Consider the following 14,577-nt stretch of genomic DNA (forward strand, 5'->3'; position numbering starts at 1 on the left):
ATGGAAAGAGGGCAGGACAAATATCCCCAGGGGAATGAAGCAAGTGGGGGCCTGACAGCCTTCCCTTCCCCCAACAGGGCTGCCTTTATTTAAAGAGGATGGCATTTGTGGATTCCATCTCTCACCCTTTGTAAAGGTGCTTGGGAGTGCAGCTTAGGCGGGCTACTCTGGGCATAGCAAACCCCACGGCTTACACAGCCCCCCAGTCGCCAATACTGCCAGGAATAAATCCTCCATTCGCCCTGCGTGGGCTCATTCACAGCCCTGTAGTCCGAGGTTGGGCGCTTCCTCTCCGAGACTGAAATGACAGTGCAAACAGAGCGGGTGTGATGCAGTGAGCCCTCCTTCAAATGTTCTTCTTTTTTTAAAAAGCAAGACACACACACACACACACACACACACACACACACACACACACACACACAGCAGTAACAGCAGTTATGTCCTCCTCCCGGTTCTGGTTTCCTCCCGACGGATGAATTTCTGCCAGCCTCCATCCCTAGAGGGTGTAGCTTTGTAAAATTGGCAGGAGACGTCTGGAAGAAAGCAAGTCCCCCAGAGATTTCAGCACCTAGGCAGAAACGGTTGGGCTTTCCCATTGCCAGCCCCGGGGGTGGCTGGCACCGAGAAGCCTGGATTAAACGCCGCGCGGGGCTGGCGAGGTTGGGGTCGCGGTAACTCCCCAGGACCTCCTTGCGGGGATCCGGGGGGCCCGGGACCCGGGGCCCGCCCTGCCGCCGCGCCCCGCCCAGCTCTGTCCCCGCAGCCTCGCGGGCTGCCGGGCTTTGTGGTTCGCCCGTGCGCCTGGGCCCCAGCTGGGGGTGTCGTTACGAGCATGTGCAGACAGCAGCCCAAGGTAGAGCGAGCGTGCCGGGCGAGCCCTGAGACTTGCCTTGCAATGCCATGTTTGTGTGTATGCTCTAACTCCCGGAGAGCAATCAGGGAGACGGCTCCCCGGCCGGACTTGGCTGATGTTTTCTTGTTTCTGTTTCAGCCTTCAGGATAATTCCTTCAGCAGCACCGCTGTAACAGAGTAAGTGATTCTTGCCATTAAAATAACACTTGCATGCCTTTCTCTGGAAGCAACTATCGCTAAGGTATCCTCCACCGTCCCCAGCCGCTCTTCATGTTAGATGCATTGTCTCCTGTAATCTGGGAGCTGTGAAGACCGGGAGAGGTGCTGACTGATGGGGCCCAGAAATCTTGACGGGTTGAAATAGCCTTTTAGCAGCTACGGGAGAGGTATTATAACAAGCTAATTGCTTGCTGGAGCTCAGTGCTCTAAGATTTGTGTTCTTGGAGCTCAGCTTTTTTTCTTTTTTTAAATTTATTTGACATGTCAGAAAGGAAGCTTTGTTGTATTTTGCCAACATTGGTGTCAGTTTTCATGGAGCATGCTGTATACATTTACAACAAATAGGAGATAGATGTGAAATGACTTGAGTTGAATTCTAGCATGTGATAAACAGGCTAAACTTATTCTCACCCTCTCTTGTCTATAGATTTTTAAGGCACAGTGAACTTTTTTTGGGTGCCATTTGTCATTTTTGTCTTCTGACCTCAAAGATCTGGCTATAGGAGAAATGAATCATCTTGTCCTCTGGTTAAAGCTGCTGATTGAGCCAACTAATATCATTTGAACATGGAATGAAGGAGTATAATATTTTACTCAAGGGCAGCAGTCATAGTATTTTTTATTAGTTATAGTTCATGGTTTTAATTCTTGTCATCCCTTCCTTAATATGTTTTCCTAATACTATACTATACATATACGTTAAAAATTAATAGGTAGTATATTTTACTAATATTATACATAATTTATATAAAATGTACATATGTACATATATATGAAATACCTATACTTCATTTAGCAGCCTTTCTCTAGACTAACTTGTGATGTTTACTTCTGGGACCTTTTGATGGAAGTCATTCAACAGCTTTTCAGGGAAACAGGATGTATAAGGTTGTATACTCAACTATGTTTAAAAAATGCTGCAAGTTTGACACAGAAAGCCCAGTAACTTGGGAACTATTTGCTAAAGTTTCCTAAAAGGCAAGTAAATGTGGGAATAGATAGGTGAGTGTCAGGTCTTACCACTGTCACAATGACTTGGTGATGGAGGGGTGAGATTCTACAGGGCTTCCCAGGCCCTCTTGTTTCCCACATCCTTTTGTTTCTGTGTTTGCATAAGCTGCGCTCTTAGTGTGAAGCTTTGGGCTCCCTTAAGTGGAGTTACTTGAAAAACAACAACTCGGGGTGACTTTAGAAGATGTCATATACAATATATGCCATATAAAATACTCATAGGGACCCACATCTGTTATTGAGATTGCTGCAACTTTGGTTTTCTAAAAGCCTGAGAGAGGGGGAGGGATGTGTGCCAAAATATGCAGGCCAAAGATAGGCCTGGACTTCCTCATTCAGGTGCACAGGAGCTGCTCTCCTCCCTGGCTGGGCTTATAAACACCCAGCGCTTTCTGTGCCTGCTTTTTAGGAGCCCTGTGTGGCTGAGTCCCCAGAGTCAGCCTCGGGCATAGCAGCTTCAAAATGGAGATACTCAGTTCCAGATGTCACATGGACAATTTTTTTGAAAAGGTTTTACACTTAATTGTGGGGAAAGTCTGGTACCTTATCTTTGGACACTCCTCAAGGAGTTCTGATTGCATAAGATCCTGTTGTTGTTTTCAGAGAAGTGATGGTGATTTATTTTAAAAGGCACTAAGTGACAACTGGAATGCCATCTGGCTAATCTAAAAATCGAAGGAGCATATTTAAAACATACCAAAAGCTTCGCAGGTGTAACACAACACAGAGTAGGGTCATTTGAAACTTGTCATTGTGTAATATAACACTTTCTCCTCCCCTCTCTTATAGGAAGCATTCTCCTTGGTTCTTTGGGCATCACCCCAAAGCCAGCGGGACCAGGATCACCGTCCTGGTCCCGTTACAGATGAGGCAGGTGCTCAGCAAATATTTGGGTGTGGTCTTAACATACGCAGAGGAGGCACTTGCCTGAAAACTTCCTCTCGCTCCTGTCCCCATCCCCTCCTTCTTCCTCCTAGCCACACTCACTTATTTTCCTTAGTATCTGAAATTGTACCTAGAGATGATTTCTTTTGGATTCAGGCCTCTGGTGGTGACTCTTATTAAAACGGAAATTAAAAAGTCTGCCCCTGCGAGGCGGATTCAAGTTGGCATTAATACTTTGATATAAATTATGTTATCAGGTAGTCTAGCCTGGTAGGGTTCAGCCTGGCCAGGTGGGGGTCCTATCAGAGTCAAAGAGAAGGGGAATTGGGAAGGACTCAATGATAGATTTTATTCTCTCCTCGGTTCTTCTCAGGCCTGGCATTGTCTGTGCAGCTCTGGACCAATTCAGTTTCTTTTTCTACCGAAATTCTTCCAAGATCAGAGTGGCCTTGGCCTTCCGTTCTGTATCTGCAGGGACATTTCATCTGTTTTTCCATGGTCATCTCCTATGTTGTCCTGGCTACACCACTGTGTGAAATGAAGCCTGGCCAGCAGTGAATTTTGCAATGAATTAGTTATCATCTGAAGCAGTGGTTCTCAAAACCAACTGATCATCAGTGTGAACGGGGGAAGGGGGTTGGGGCTTGTGAAAGATCCAGTTTCTCAGCCTTTATCCCAAAGTAGGAACCTAGAATGGGTGATTGTGTTGGAGTCAGCTCAGTGCTGGTCTGGGTTTTGTAAACCTTTAGGTCAGCGTTAAATTTTTTAGAAGCATACTAGTTATGTTTGTGTGTGTTTGTGAGGCTATCTGGTTTAGGAATTCACATTCCTGGGCCTCACCCCCAGGGAGCTAGCTGATCTAGTGAGGCTGAGGTACCCGTGGGGCTCACGCCCGCTCCCAGGTCATGCTGATGCAAGTGGTTCCGGAGACACACTTGGAGAAATCCCATAGGATTGCAGGCTGCAGCTCTGCAGCTTTGCTTTCAGGGAACACAGTCCTGCTGGGTGAATAGAAGTCCCCTTCCTGGCACAGCTACGTTTTACTAATAACCAATCCGAGGCCTCTCTTCTTATTTACCCCAAGTCAAAAAAGCAAACTTCTCATGGGCACTTCTTTCACCACCATTATTCTAAGAAACAAGTCCTTCATTCTCCTTTTGTGAGCCTCTGGAATAGAAACTGAAGAGACTGGTTAGTAGGCTCAGTACGGGGGAGTGGAAATACCACGGTGGCCATTGCTGTCCGCCTGGGCTGCAGGGCAGTTCCTTCACCTCTTGTGTGAAGGTGGCCCCTACTTCATTGCATTGTCGGGTTCACTGAGATGCTGTGAAAGAGATGGTGAGCTGGGAAGTACCATAGAAGTTTTTCTTGTTTGTGGTTGACAGAGGGAACAAAACTCCTAATCGGGAAAAAGGTAGCAACCCTGAGCATTTCACCAAGGAGTGATTGCAAGGACAAATTATCCATACATCGTCTAGGTAACCACAAATCAAGAACTCTGGGACTTAGAACTAGTTGATGAGAATGTCAAAGGAAGTCATTTAATAGAGATGCTTCTCACATTTTTTTTTACTATGCACAATAGAAAAACATTTTATATAACAATCCAACACACCCATATATACATGATTTATTTAAATATGTTCTGTGAAATAACACTTAACCCTTACTATACTGATATTTTCTATTCTATTTTTCTAACAACAATAACAAAATGATGGTAGCTGCTATCTAATTTCAAGACCTACTAATAGGTCACAATTTACATTTGGAAAAACAATGCACTAGAAGATGCCCAGTTTTGAATATTTAAGGAGATGATTGGTCTTTAAATTCCTGTACTGGGGCTATAATACAGGAAGAGGATGCCATGGGCATCCCACCAGTTGGGCACTTGGTCTGAGCTGATTTTCTTGCCAGAGTGGGATATCTGGCTATGGGTCGCCACTGAGGAATCCAGTTTTACAGCTGGGCCCACACTGCACAGGGCGCTCCTGTGCAAGGAATCAGGAGAAGAGTCACAAAGGAGATGTTACTTCAGTAAAACTTAATGGTCTTCATCAGAGCAAATGTACAACCCAACTGAACTAAAAGAGCTTGTATATGTGTTCATGTAAGCCTTTAGACAGATCTATTTCATCGCTGTATCTGTGTGCTAGGAATTGTGTTTCCTTGAGCAGGAACTGAAGTCATTTAATAGGCCTTAAAATTGGATCAATTAATTAAGGTATGGCCTCGTACTTAAGAAAGCATGGGCAACTTTGTATGTTCTGGTGCCGAGTTTCCATTTTTACCTAATTGTACTTTGAAAAGAAAGGTTAATAAATCAAGTGAGGGGGAGAAAAGTAAGTTCTTGCCAAATTCCCAAACAATAGGTATTGTTGAGCTCTAGGGTTGAACCTCTGACTGAACCCTAGTTCTCTGGAAGCAAAAATTCTAGATTTCTGTTCTTTACTGATTTTTCTACTTAGCGAGGTTACTTTTATTGGGAAACATTTTCATTCACATTACAAAGCCTATATGATCTGTTAAAGTGAACGCCTCCAACGGAGGAGGACAAGGCAATTCTTATGAATTCAATTGTTATTTTCATGAGATGGACAGAATGGTTTACTGACAGTCAAAAACATGAGAAAGCAAGAAAATTTAATTATTTTGTTAAAAAGAGTACTGTGTTAGGTTGACTGATTTTTTTTTTTAACTGCCAGCAGGAATAAGATATTTCAGCAGGCAGAGAGAATTAGGATCTAGATGGCCTTTGTTTAATTCATTAAAGTACATAATTTAAAAGGCATAGTAAGGGAATAGGACTGGAGCTTTCATCAGTTTCTTCTGTGGATAAGTTATGTAATGTTGCAAGTAATGGATATTTAAAAATTGTAAATGATTTCATATAGTATGACTATTATTATTATATTATGGTTATATTTATATATGTAGGTAGTTACTTACTTTTGTCCACTCATTACATTGTGACTCTATCTGAGCAGGGTCCAGGTCTTTTTCAACTTTGTGTCCTTTAGAAGGAATGCTACTGGAAGTATCGGTCCCCAAATTGTTTGTAACTCATCTGAGACAAGGGAAGTACAGAAATAGGGAGTAAGCATTTAAAAACTTCTATGGGAATTTGGCATTCCTGTGACATTTTTTACCAAACTACCATAGTAGATTGGAAATAGAAAACAAACTGGTCAGTCCTGAGTCCCAAAGAGTTTGAAATGCACAGCCTTAATACCTAGTGAGTACCTGAAAGGCAGTAAATGTTCAGGAAATGCTTATTAAAATATTTCCAGTCTTGCTGAGGGGCCCGAGTTAATGATTCCATTCAATTATTTATTGAATGCCTTCTTTGGGGTAGCACTGTGGGCACTGTGCAGTGTATCTAGAAAAAATCATTTCTTTTCATGGAATTAACAACTAATTAAAGAGATGTCAGAGGTACAAAGGAATTACATAGCAGTGTGAGGCAAGATATATAGTTGGTTACCAAAACCTCAGAATAAAGAGTAAACATTTATGTATTAAGGTTTAAAGTAGGTATGTGGCCTGTGGGTGAACTTGGCTGGGAAGGTTCATGGAGCTTATGAGACTTCACTCGGGCAGTGAAGGATGAGTAGGAGTTGAAGGTGGAAAAAGCATTCCAGGCTGGAGTGGGGTGGGAATGGCTGAGAAAAGGAACAAAGGCTCCCTCCCACACTTGAGGGAGAGAATGGTCCTACTATACATTCCCCCAGGCAGTGTGGAACTCTGGAGATGTTTCAATATAGAAGAGCCACAAATTTTTCACTGGGTTATTCCAGAAGTTTCGTGATGAAGAAGGGGATTGAGAAAGTCTGGAGGTCGATGGAGGAAGCCAGTTGGGAGCTGGTGTGGTTTGGGACTGCCTGAGGCAGAGGACATTTCAAGAGGCATATGGGGGAGTCTCTTTTGAGCCAAGGATAACCCACCAATGGTGTTAGATGTCCCCTCAAATGCTTTGAACAGCTGGGTCCTTGCCAAGATCTTGTTACTTTAGGTGATGCAGAGCAGTGCATGAAAAAAGAGTATTACGTCTGGTTCTGAGCTTTGAAGATCACATGATATGACAACATTGGTATCATTACCCGGTAGACATGCTGGGAATTGGGGCTAGTTTGAGAGAGAGTGGTGAGGGTTGTTCCATTTTTTAGTTTACAGTGCTAATCTAATTCTAGACTCTTGCTGCTTCTGCTGCTGCAGATAGTTGGAACTGATGTGGATTTGTTCCTTCTCTCCAGGTGTGACGAAGACACAGTCTCCCTACATGAAGACCAGACTGATTGCTCCAGTATCAGGTATGACCCACTATTGCTTGGTTCTTAATTATGAAGGACAGAAACCATGTAGGTCTGGGGTCTTTAGTCTTTTCTTTGAATTATAATTGCCGGTTCTTGTGTCTAAGTTCTTGTAATAAAATATCAGTTCTTAAGGAAGTTTTGTCATGTCCATTTTGGGATATTCCCCTTAGTACCCAGGACAGTGCCTTTCATATGGGGATTGCGCAGTAAATGTCTACTGAATTCAATGTTGATTATCCCATCTCAACGTTCCCATCATAGACCCTATGGAAGAGGTTATAGATTTATTTACCAAGCATGTCGTTGAGTGTTTGGAGTATGGTCTTGGTCATCAAGGAGTTCATGATATGGCAAAGCCTTCATAGTTAACCACTTCTTCCACATTTGCTTTGTTCAGAGCATTTTCGCATACATTTTATTATTTAATCTAAGCAACTGAAAAGAAGCTGATGTTTCCCTCCTCATCCTGGAGGTGGGGAAACTGAGGCTCAGAAGGATTATAGCTCATCCAAACTAACATAGCTACTATGGGACAGAATTTGGGCTCAGGTCTCTCTGACTCTCAAGTTCATTTGTTGGATAACAAACAATTGTTGAAGGCCTATTTTGTGTGCCAGAAACCAGTCAATGTAGATGATGATGCTACAGTGCATTAAGGGATATTTTACGAGAGGTAGACAGAGGATTCATTTAGAAGGACCAAATAGCCCAGAGAGGTTTCTGGGATGGATTCCTGAAGAAAATTACAGTAGCACATGACTTTGTGTGTGTGTTTGTGTGTGTGTGGTGGGGGGATATGAGGCTAAGAAAAAGATGATGCCACCAAGCAGAGGGAGCAACTTACTGGAAAGCCAACAGAGGGTAGAGAAAATAGAGTTGTAGGAATAGCAGACAGTTCAGGATGGTGGGAAGCTTGAGAGCCTTTGGGAGTGAGGAGGCCAAGAGTGGTAAGAACTAAAGCTCCGGAGATAAACAAAGACCTGATTTCAAAGGGTTTGTGTACCTCACTAAGGAGTTTGGAATTTATCCTGGAGGTATTGGGGAGACTAAAAAGAACCCTCAGTCTTTTCTTTGCAAATAACCACTTGGCTAAAGCCCCATGAAAGTAACAATACCTCTCATTTATTGAGCTGTGGCCTTGAGCCAGCTTTCTATGGTAGGCATTTCACAGGGACTGTATTATCCCTGCAAGGTAGAGAGATATCCATCTTATGGATGAGGGTCAGAGAGGTGATGTGCTGCGGCCCAGGCTACACAACTAATATGCAGGAGGATCTTTTAGACTCATTCTCAGTTATGATTGGTTCCACTAAGTAGTGGCATAAATTACATAACTCGTACTTTCCTGCTTTGGAGATTCTGAGAAACCAGTAACAGGTTAGAAATATATTTCTAAAGATTACTATTTGTATTTAGGTATTTGTGTAATGAGAGAAAGATGTTTTTTGCTCCCTCACACCCACCTTCCTTGCTTTTCAAGTCAAGGAGGTAATTGAGATGACTTTTATAAAACTTTGGCACCTTGAAAATATATAAAAATGAAGTCCAGGTATTGTTTTAGGAATCAGAAGAGTCATTTTAGTTTTGAAACATGACTTTTTCTTTCTTATCTTAGTGTTCTAGAATCCTCCTTGAATGAGGAACGTTTAGGTTTCCTATAAAGACAGCTGTTCTCCCTTTTGTTTCTCACCTAGGAGCATAAAGTACGTGGATGAACATTGTTTCCAGTGAGAGAAATGCATTTCACATGAACCAGTACAGTTCCAACTTATGGTTTGATATTGGTTTCCAAATCCATTAGTGGCTTAGAATTTTTAAAATTGTAATTGATCTTGGGGCCTGGGTGGCTCTGTCGGTTGAGTATCCGACTCTTGGTTTCAGCTCAGGTCGTGATCTCAGGGTCGTGATCTCAGCGTGGTTAGATAGAGGCCCTCATCAGGCTTCACGCTCAGTGCCGAGTCAGCTTGAGATTCTTTCCCCCTCCTTTTCTCCCTCCCCCTCTCTCCTTCCCCTGCCCTCTCTCTCTCTCTCTCTCTAAAAATAAATAAATAAATAAAATCATAAATTATAATTGATTTTAAGGGAAAATATTAACCAGTGTCACTGGCACAGACTTTCGGTTTCATTTTTTTCAGTTATTAATATTGAAGAATTATTTCACTCGTTGGGTTCTCCTTTACCAGACATTATGAAGTTTGTCCTGAGGCTTAAAATTAACTATTTCACATAGTTTTATTTCCACACCTTGCCCAACTGCACCCTGGTCATTCTCCAGAATTCCTATCCTGATGTTTGCTTTGATCTTTTCCCAGAGGCTAACTGGAGTTCATCCTCCTGATATCAGTTTAGTGAATTTAATCTGTTTTATTTGTGAAAAGGCATCTTGAACAGTAGGCATAGAAATCCTTTCTTTGCTGGTCTTGTCTCTTGGCTTTTTGTGTCCTTGAGCTACAAGAAATTGCTTCCTATCTGACCTTGCCAAAATCTTTTATGAATGCTCGGATTCGGGAGCAGGAGGGAAAAACACCACTGAGGGGAAGTGGTCTCCCCCTAGAGAATTACATGATCTAGTACCAAATGATTGCCAGTGGATTAAGGATGACAATATTAATTGTATAAAGAGAACACCCCATTTGGTTATATCCCTGAATTCTTAGCAAAATAAGAAAATAAATGCATCTAGATTTAAGAGGGACCAATGGCTTCAAATAAAAGTGTTATGTCACAACTTCTGAGGAAATTGAAACAGTAGGGTTATATTGTATGAATTTGCTTGGTTAGTGAAAATTAAAAGTGCCATTCCAGCACTAAACGTGTGAAGGTGACACCAGCCCATTTAGTCACCTCCAGCAATTCCACACTGATGGGACCTGGACAAGGATCTTTGAGTGTGCACTGAAGGTGTTGTTCAGATGGTTTGGTTGGGTAAAACGCCCTTGTTTTATATTTTACCGAAGTAGCATGTTTCCTATCAAAATAGACCCTGTTAAACTTCTAGAGGCCTTTGAAAATTGTAGGGAGATGATTCTAAACATGCCAGTGAGGAGGAAGTATCATGCCTTGAATCAAGTACATATATGCAGGAGAGACTGAAGACCTACCTACCACTCCAGGTCTCTGGGTGAATGAGCCCTTCTCAGGCACTTCATTTAATCTTTGAGTTTTAGAGTGTTTTCTCTTTTCTTTTCTCTTTTTTCTTCCTTCCTTCCTTCCTTCCTTCCTTCCTTCCTTCCTTCCTTCCTCCCTCCCTTCCTTCCTTCCTCCCTTCTCTTTTTTTGTCTTTTTTAGAGAGAGGGGTGGGGTAAGAGAGAATCCTAAGCAGGCTCCACACCCTGCTCGCAGCCGTCCTGGAGCTTGATCTCCTGACCCTGAGATCATGACCTGACCCACCCAGGTGCCCCTGAGTTCTAGAGTCTTAATCTATAAAACCGGGCTGACAATCTCTAATCTGATTCTCACATTTTTGTCAGAGAAAAAAAATACATACATGAAAGCATCTTGAAGCGAAAAATTTAAAAAAATATGATAGTATGCACAAAGTTACAACTACAAAAAAGAAGTATGTATCCACTAGTAAAGATTAGAAGGGAACGTGGAGTGATCTCAACAGGGAAATTCACATTTCTTAGGTTCTTGTTCCTGTGAAACTAAGTCCACCCCAAACATTTTGCTAGTTACCATATAAATAGAGCAGCAATGAGTGTGCCAGCCCCGCTTTCCCGCAGCAGCTTATTACTTTTTTGGGTGCTTTCTAAATTGGGTCTTTCCTGTTTTAGAGATGAAGACAATAAAGAAAACTACCCCGACGCTGGGGCTCTCCTAGAGGAGCCCGCGCCGCCGCCGTGGCGCGCGCCGCCGCAGCATGTAGAGCAGACGGTGCTGGTGGACGGCGTGCTGCGACCCAGCATGGGCAACTTCAAGTCCCGGAAGCCCAAGACCCTGCTCAAGGCGGAGAGCGGGAGGAGCCACGGAGAAAGTCAGGTAGCGGGCTCTACCACCTCAGGCCTTTGCCGAATGGGCGCTTCTCCCGCGAGGGCACCGCTCTGGCGGGCAGCGTGAGCGCGTTATTCTGCAGGAGGTGGTTAGTGAGCTTGACGGGTCAGTGCGCCTACCGCGGGCCTGGGACGCACGGAGGGCACTCCCAGCGCAGTGTGCTCAGCAGGCTGGTAATTTAGCGCCCTTTCCAACGGACCCCTTAAAGCCTGGGCTTTGATAATGGTTCAGAGGAGCTGCTGCATTCTTGCAGGGGAGAGTGGAGGAGGAGCTCCAGCCATCTTCACTTACCCAGGTCATGTAGCTCTTGCCCCAAACTTGATTTCTTCTTAGCAAATCAAAAATCCCTAGTTTACCCGGATCCACTCACCTTAGCCTGCCCTTTAGAAGACTTGGGTAAATATTCAAGTGCGCATGTGCCTCTGTGTGTGTGTGTGTGTGTGTGTGTGTGTGTGTGTGTGTGTGTGTGTGGTGTGGTATCAGGTTCTTTGAGGTCAATTAAGTATTTAAATGAATGAATGAAGCAATTTTTTTTCAACTTGATTTGGGTAGTACATTTATATTTTCTAATTTTTTAAAAAACTTTCTCTAGTTGTAAAGGGATGTAGCAAAGAATGTGATGTTTTTAAATCTTAGAAAACTCCTTAATTTATGACGCTTTTAAAAAAAAAGATTAAATGAATATAATACACTTTTATTTTACTAGGAGGTTAATGAGATTATACTTGTAATGCACCTAATACAGTTTTGGGGACATGGGTGCTTCATTAATGTTAACTGCTTTTTTGTTAACATTTAAACCTTAAAAATAATGTGGGAGGTTCTACGTGTAACAGATTAATTGTATAACTTTAAGTCCAGTCCTATATAGCAAGTGGGCACCAGGTAATCTTCCTGTTAGAACAACTTTGGCTGAACACTTTATTTGACCTTGTCATTTTCTTATTTGTCTTGTGATTTTTGTCTCATTTCTTCCTTGGCATTAGGACCTCTTATTTAGTCAGTTAATTTTGCAATAAATTGAAAGTGTCCTCTGCATTCATAAAGCGGTGTTGTAATTATTTTAAACTGAGTTGAGTTTCAGACAGAAGTGAATGGAAAATACTATTTGAGTTATGATAAACTTGAGACCCTGCCTATTACTGAATGCACTCAGCACTTAATCTGATTAGGAGTATGGTGTTGGGGAGGATACAGGTACCCAAAGGGCTTCCCCCAGAGTCTGACGGGTCTCAGGGAGGCTCTGATCTTGAATCTCCTGCTAAGGGTCACCTGTGACTCTTTTTGCATTGGGTGACCACCCATGTCTCCTAGAGTGCCTTCTTTCTTGTTATCCTATAGCCTGGCTCTCAGAAATTACACAGTTGTCAGTTGTAATAAGGTGCTAAATGGGGCCTGTAATTCCAATCCATTGCTCACACACACACAGGAAGATTTCTGGGGAGAGATATGCTTGTATTATCTTTGCTTATAGTACAGCATTGGACTCCTGGACTGCAGGTAAAATTTCCAGTTCATTCCTAACATCTCTATCCACACAATGAGATCCCCCCCTCCAGTGACTAAGGGAACTTTGATAATAATATTTTAGATCTTCCATATTTGGGAGAAATATGAAACACATTTCATTCTTCCTATTTTCTTTGGGAGAGAGAATTAACATTGGTTGAGTATTGAGCAAGAACTGAATCTATAAATACTCTATAAATAATATTATTAATAAAATCAGCTAACATGTATTCAAGTATTTACTGTGTTCCAGGCATGTACCACGTTTTACCACAATCCCATGGAATGGGTATTATTATCTTTTTTTGAAAATGGAAAAACTAAGGATTAGAGGGATTACATAACCTCTTTGAACAGATTTGGAAGAACTTGAGTGGAAGGTCTTTTCCATAAAAGCACAGTGTTTCTAAGAAGAGGTACGCAGGTCTTCCAACTATAAATCTAGTGATTTACCTAATCCCTTATACTACGCACACCTTAATTTTTATATAAAACCCATGGTTTCACTTTGGAATTTTTTTTCCTTTGCTGATATATTGTGCTTTTAGCCAGTAATTACTTATTTTTTTTAATTTTTTTTTTTTTTTTAAGATTTTATTTATTTGCGAGAGAGAGAATGAGAGACAGAGAGCATGAGAGGGAGTGAGAGGGAGGAGGGTCAGAGGGAGAAGCAGACTCCCTGCTGAGCAGGGAGCCCGATGTGGGACTCGATCCCGGGACTCCAGGATCATGACCTGAGCCGAAGGCAGTTGCTTAACCAACTGAGCCACCCAGGCGCCCAGTAATTACTTATTTAGAAAAGATTACTTTGGGGAGAATTTTGTAAGTGTATTTTTTTTTTTTTCTGCCTTAAAGCTTTGTGATATTGACCACAGAAGCTAGACAAAGTTTGGGTAAATGTTAGCTCCATAGGATGCAAGTTTCTTAAGGTCAGTGATTCAGTCCTTCTTGTCTATCTTTAGATTTGTAGCATTCGGTAGTCACTCAGTATTATATGTTGAGTAATTCAAAACTGGTTAAGAGAGGTGTATAGATAATTGTATCACCTTTTTTGTGTGTGAAATGTAAGTGTGATCTTATTCAGTTGTGAAAAGTTACATTTAAAAGAATATAATCATGACTCTCCTACAGATATGAAATAAAGATGTATCAAAGATTAGATTTAAATTATTAATTAATGAAGGAATCAGTAAGATATTACAACCAGTTCAAAAGAGAATGCAAAGTATCACATATTTGTAGTCTGACAAGGAATACAGAAATAAATTTACAAATGGACACAAAATTGGCAAAACTTATAGTATCCATTGGTGATAATCAATTACTTTCCCTTGGACATGAGGAATTATTTGCATTGCCATCAATATCTACAAGTTCACTTCTATGTCTACAGCCTTGTAAAATAGCCTAGTCATAGAAAGACAAAAGCAAAGATTATCCAGATGGATGAGTTAGCCAGGACATCCACTAAATTTCAAAGTCATTTATAGTTTTTCTTTACATTCTCCTCCTCCCCCTTGTGATCATAAGAATCTCAAAGAAAGATTATTCTTAATCACAAATTAAGGCTAGTCTCATTAGGTTTGGCCTGAGTATTTACCTAGGCACAGCAAGAGTGTTAATTTACCATATAGTCCTTCTTAAGCATGCTTTGCAAAATCTAAAACCATTCACTATTGAATAATTACAATATTAACTTTTCTCTGGGAGTTTTCATGAGGAATCTCAGATTGGACTTTCAATGCCTCTATTTTTGCAATCCCAAGGCAAGGAGCTGAGTTCAAGAAA

General features: G+C 41.8%; 1 protein-coding gene across 5 annotated transcripts in view; it reads left to right on the forward strand.

Moving 5' to 3' along the window:
* Positions 1-682: 682 nt before the first annotated feature.
* The window catches only part of FAM13C (family with sequence similarity 13 member C), a 152,003-nt gene continuing 138,108 nt past the window's right edge, over positions 683-14,577 (forward strand). For 4 of the 5 annotated variants that reach the window (XM_036078159.2, XM_078077681.1, XM_036078160.2 and 1 more), the window contains exons 1-3: positions 863-1,033; positions 7,228-7,284; positions 11,064-11,268. In XM_036078159.2, coding sequence (XP_035934052.2) covers positions 972-1,033; positions 7,228-7,284; positions 11,064-11,268 — 324 coding nt within the window. In that variant the 5' untranslated portion in view covers positions 863-971. The other variant, XM_078077682.1, reaches the window with a different exon arrangement.

Source organism: Halichoerus grypus, chromosome 7 (assembly GCF_964656455.1).
Source record: "Halichoerus grypus chromosome 7, mHalGry1.hap1.1, whole genome shotgun sequence".
Lineage (NCBI taxonomy): Eukaryota > Metazoa > Chordata > Mammalia > Carnivora > Phocidae > Halichoerus > Halichoerus grypus.